Here is a 5,191-nt window from a genome sequence, read left to right on the forward strand (position 1 = left end):
ACGACATCCTGGCGATGGCAGGAACTTCCCGGATAGCGCAACGGCCTTCCAGGGCGTCCTCGTGTGGATCCTCCCCGCCGGGCATCCGAGAGCTGAGTCGAAGGCTACAAATTGCAGAGGGGCTGAAATCGGGGTGCCGGGTCGGGACTCGTGACCTGGGATTATGGAGTCAGCTTTGGGGACGGGGAGGTCCAGGCTGTGGCCCCTTAGGCCACGTGAAGGGAGAGCCTCACATTTGTTCACAGTGCTGAGGTGCGCAGGACAGAGCAGCCCCAGGGCGTGTTGTATCACTTGTCCGTCGTGCCTTCTGTGTCTTTTGTGCCTCTCGTGTTGTACGTGCCTCGCCTTATCTCTTCTGGGGGCTTACCAGAAACCCCGGCGTCACTCGTAGCATCTCTGTTCTCTGGGCTCCTCAGCCCGACACCATCGAAGCTTTGCCTCGGGAGCTCTCAGAGGCCTTGGAATCGCGTCTCTCTTTTAAAAGCATCCGATGGGATGTCTTTTAGAGGTCTTGTTCCGAGCTGTGTCAACAGCCGTGCGCCGCGAGGATCCATTGTTGCGGCTTAGGTCTTGAAGAAACGCAAAGATAGGTAGGGGACTGTGGCCCTCAGATTCTCGGGCATCTGTCTTGGCAGTTGCTGGAGTTTGTCATTCCGTCAGCATCTTCTTCCTCCCGGGTTCTGCGAGCTTCATCAGCTCGCCTTCATTCTCACCCGGCTCATCTCGTTCCGCGTTCTCTCGGTCCTTGCGGCCGTTCTTGTGGCCCAGAGTTTTGTCTCCCCGTTGTGTCCCCTCGTCTGTTGTCTTGTGTGTCACGGGTGTCTGGGTGTAGTTGTCCCGGAGCTGCTCTGTCCTGCTGCCCAGCCTGGGTGTAGGTGTAAAAGGCCAAGTCCCAGGCCCCTGTAATTTGAAATTTGTCATGTAGGGTGTAGTTGGAGTCTAGCGGGTGTTCCTAGATGGAACTTGGGGTGGCACTGGGGACACCTGGGGTGGCACTGGGGACATTGGGGGTGGCTCTGGGGACATTGGGGTGGCTCTGGGGATGGGATCCTGGGTTTTGTGGTGTGTCCCCAAGTGTCCCTGATGTCCCCAAGTGTCCCTGATGTCCCTCGAGTGTCCCCAAGCTGTCCCCTGGTGTCCCCAAGTGTCCCCAAGCTGTCCCCGAGTGTCCCTGAGCTGTCCCCCGGTGTCCCCAAGCTGTCCCCTGATGTCCCTGAGCTGTCCCCTGGTGTCCCCGAGTGTCCCCAAGCTGTCCCCGAGTGTCCCCTGATGTCCCCTGGTGTCCCCAAGCTGTCCCCGAGTGTCCCCGAGCTGTCCCCTGATGTCCCCAGGGCTGGAGTTGCCGGTGGCCACCACTCGTCCCGAGACCATTTTTGGTGACGTGGCCGTGGCCGTGCACCCGCGGGCCCCGCGCTACCTGGTGAGGGGCGGGGCCGGAAAGGGGCGGGGCCTCGATGGGTGGGGCCTCAATGGGTGGGGCCTCAGGGGGCGGGGCCTCAAATGGATCAAGGCCTCAGTGGGTGGGGCCTCAGGGGCCAGGGCCTGAAGGGGTGGGGCCTCAAAGGGGGCAGGGCCTCAAAGGGGGTGGGGCCTCAAAGGGGGTGGGGCCTCAATGGGTGTGGCCTGAGTGGGTGGGGACTCAAGGGGGTGGGCCCTCAAAGGGGTGGGGTCTCCCCTGGGGGCAGGGCTTGAATTTGGGTGGGGCCTGAATGGGCAGGGCCTGACCTGGGGTGGGGCCTGAATGGGTGGGGCCTGACCTGGGGGCGGGGCTTTGGGACCCTTTAATTGGTGTGGGTGTGGCTTTCCCTGCAGGGCAGCCATTGGCTGTCCAGGTTTGGCCCCTCCCCTTTGACCATATAAGGGTAAAGGGGCGGGGCTTCGCTGCCTGAAATGGCTCTGGGGGTGTGGCCAAGGGCTGGGGGGGGCCTGGCCTGGCTGGGATTGGTCCAGAGCTGGAAAGGGGGCGGGGCCAGGGCTGACCACGCCCCCTCAGCACCTGCAGGGCCGGCAGGTGAGGCACCCGTTCAGCGGGGCCCTGCTGCCCGTGGTGAGCGACCCCAGCGTGGAGCCCCAGCGCGGAACCGGTACTGGGGAAACTGGGAGGGACTGGGAGGGACTAAACGGGGACTGGGGGGGACTGGGATGAACTGGGATGGAACTGGGAGGGACTGGGATGGACTGGGAGGGACTGGGAGGGGTTAAACAGGGACTGGGAGGGACTGGGATGGGCACTGGGACCAGTCTGGGACAGAAAAGGGAGCAAGGAGTGACAGCAGGTGACACAGGTGACACAGTCCAGGTGTCTCAGGTGTGTCTCAGGTGACACAGGTGACACAGTCCAGGTGTCTCAGGTGTGTCTCAGGTGTCTCAGGTGTCTCAGGTGACACAGGTGACACAGTCCAGGTGTCTCAGGTGTGTCTCAGGTGTCTCAGGTGACACAGGTGACACAGTCCAGGTGTCTCAGGTGACACAGGTGACACAGGGGTGTCTCAGGTGACACAGTTCAGGTGCCTCAGAGATGTCTCACGTGACACAGGTGACACAGTCCAGGTGACACAGGGATGTCTCAGGTGTCTCAGGTGTGTCCCTGTCCCCAGGTGCGGTGAAGGTGACCCCCGGGCACAGCCCCCAGGACCTGGCTCTGGCCCGGGTCCATCGGCTGCCCCTGCCCTGCGTCATCGGGGACGATGGCACCTTGTGTCCCCCGGGGGGAGGCTGGCTGCAGGTGAGCTGGCGACACACCTGGGGACAGCTGGGGACAGCGGGGGACAGCTGGGGACACCTGGGGACACTGGGGACAGCTGGGGACACCTGGGGACATGGGGACACACCTGGGGACACCTGGGGACACACCTGGGGACACACCTGGGGACACACCTGGGGACACCTGGGGGGACACCTGGGGACAGCTGGGGACATGGGGACACACCTGGGGACAGCTGGGGACACTGAGGGACACCTGGGGACACCTGGGGACAGCTGGGGACATGGGGACACACCTGGGAGGCAGCTGGGGACACTGAGGGACGACACCTGGGGGATCCCTGGGGACACCTGGGGGGCAGCTGGGGGGAGCTGGGGACAGCTGGGGGGCATTTGGGGACATTTGGGGACATCTGGGGACAGCTGGGGACATTGAGGGACACTTGGGGAGCAGCTGGGGACACCTGGGGGACACCCGGGGGGGCACCCAGGGTCACCCCATCCCCAGTGTCACTCCCTGTCCCCAGTGTCACCCCCTGACCTCGGTGTCACCTCCCCTGACCTTGGTGTCACCCCTGTCCCCAGTGTCACCCCCTGTGCCCGGTGTCACCCCCTGTCCCCGGTGTCACCCCGTCCCCTCCCCAGGTCCCCGTGATCACCGGGGGGTCTCGGGGCTGTTCCTGCACCCCGAGTTCAGCCCCGGCTCTCGGCGTCACCGGGGGGTCCCCGAGTTCTACGACTTCGCCGTGGCCCTGCTGGAGCTGGAGCGCCCCGTGGGACCCTCCCCCGGCCAGCGGTGACACCGGGGGGGGCTGGGGGCGTCTGGGGGGGTCTGGGGGTTTTGGGGGCGTCTGGAAGTCTCAGGGGGTTTTGGGGGGTCTCTGGGGGTCTCAGGGGGTTTTGGGGGGTCTCTGGGGGTCTCAGGGGGTTTTGGGGGGTCTCTGGGGGTCTCTGGGGGTTTTGGGGGGGTCTCAGCTCTCCCCTCCCCCCCAGGAGCTGCTCCCCTCCGTGGGGCTCTCGGCCTCCTCCTCCCCCTCCCTGCTGCGCCCCCCCGGCCCCCCCGGCGAGGGGCTGAGGGGAGGGGGCTGCAGTGTCCCCTTCTGGCCAGGTATGGGACCCCTGAGACCCCCCAAAACCTCCCCAAGACCCCCAAAACCTCCCCAGGACCCCCCAAAACCTCCCCAGGGCCCCCAAAACCCCCCAGGACCCCCAAAACCTCCTCTGGGACCTCCCAAAACCCCCCCAAATCCCCCCCAAACCCCTCTGGGACCCCCCAAAACCCCCCCAAATCCCCCTGAGACCCCCCAAATCCCCCCATGGGGTGAGGACGAGCCCACCCTGGAGCAGCTCCGGACCCCCCAGCCCGGAGAGGGGGAGGAAGAGGAGGAGGAGGTGGATTTTGAGACAGGTACAGACCCCTCCCAAATCCCTGAGACCCCTCCCCAAATTTCAGAGACCCCTCCCCAAATTCCTGAGACTTTCCCCAAATTCCTGAGACCCCTCCCCAAATTCCTGAGACCCCCCCAATTTCCTGAGACCCCCCCCAATTTCCTGAGACCGCTCCCCAAATTCCTGGAGACCCCTCCCCAAATTCCTGAGACCCCTCCCCAAATTCCAGAGACCCCTCCCCAAATTCCTGGGTTCCCTCCCCAAATTCCTGAGACCCTCCCCAAATTCCACAGACCCCTCCCCAAATTCCACAGACCCCTCCCCAAATTCTTGGAGACCCCTCCCAAAATTTCTGAGACCCCTCCCCAAATTCCTGAGACCCCTCCCCAAATTCCACAGACCCCTCCCCAAATTCCAGAGACCCCTCCCTAAATTCCTGAGACCCTCCCCAAATTCCTGGAGACCCCTCCCCAAATTCTTGAGACCCTCCCCAAATTCCTGGAGACCCCTCCCCAAATCCCTGAGACCCCTCCCCAAATCCCTGAGACCCCTCCCCAAATCCCTGAGACCCCTCCCCAAATTCCAGAGACCCCTCCCCAAATTCCAGAGACCCCTCCCCAAATTCCTGAGACCCCTCCCCAAATTCCTGACACCCCCCCAAATTCCTGACACCCCCCCAAATTCCTGAGACCCCTCCCCAAATTCCAGAGACCCCTCCCTAAATTCCTGAGACCCCTCCCCAAATTCCAGAGACCCCTCCCCAAATTCCTGAGACCCCTCCCCAAATTCTTGAGACCCCTCCCCAAATTCCTGAGACCCCCCCCCAAATTCCACAGACTCCTCCCCAAATTCTTGGAGACCCCTCCCCAAAATCTTGGACACCCCTCCCCAAATTCCTGAGACCCCTCCCCAAATTCCTGAGACCCCTCCCCAAATTCCAGAGACCCCCCCAAATTCCAGAGACCCCTCCCCAAATTCCTGAGATCCCCCCAAATGCCAGCGACGCTCCCCAAATTCCTGAGACCCCTCCCCAAATTCCAGAGACCCCTCCCCAAATTCCAGAGACCCCTCCCCAAATTCCTGAGACCCCTCCCCAAAT

The 5,191-nt window shown here is 63.3% G+C and overlaps 1 protein-coding gene across 1 annotated transcript; it reads left to right on the plus strand.

Annotated features, from left to right (window-relative positions):
- The first annotated feature begins 1,128 nt into the window (after window positions 1–1,128).
- Window positions 1,129–3,503, plus strand: LOC131591535 (valine--tRNA ligase, mitochondrial-like). Its single transcript, XM_058862344.1, has 4 exons — window positions 1,129–1,420; window positions 1,994–2,084; window positions 2,598–2,714; window positions 3,349–3,503. Exons 1-4 carry the CDS (start codon window positions 1,322–1,324, stop codon window positions 3,501–3,503), a joined length of 462 nt encoding a protein of 153 aa, XP_058718327.1. The 5' UTR covers window positions 1,129–1,321.
- Window positions 3,504–5,191: the final 1,688 nt, after the last annotated feature.

The sequence above is a fragment of the Poecile atricapillus genome, chromosome W (assembly GCF_030490865.1).
Source record: "Poecile atricapillus isolate bPoeAtr1 chromosome W, bPoeAtr1.hap1, whole genome shotgun sequence".
Lineage (NCBI taxonomy): Eukaryota > Metazoa > Chordata > Aves > Passeriformes > Paridae > Poecile > Poecile atricapillus.

What these genes read in the sequence shown, in the direction of transcription:
- LOC131591535 (XM_058862344.1), top strand. Translation starts at nt 1,322, where the DNA reads ATGTCCCCAGGGCTGGAGTTGCCGGTGGCCACCACTCGTCCCGAGACC. An exon ending in GGAGCCCCAGCGCGGAACCG is followed by an intron (nt 2,085 to 2,597) that starts GTACTGGGGAAA and finishes CCCTGTCCCCAG; the next exon opens with GTGCGGTGAAGGTGACCCCC. An exon ending in CTTGTGTCCCCCGGGGGGAG is followed by an intron (nt 2,715 to 3,348) that starts GCTGGCTGCAGG and finishes TCCCCTCCCCAG; the next exon opens with GTCCCCGTGATCACCGGGGG.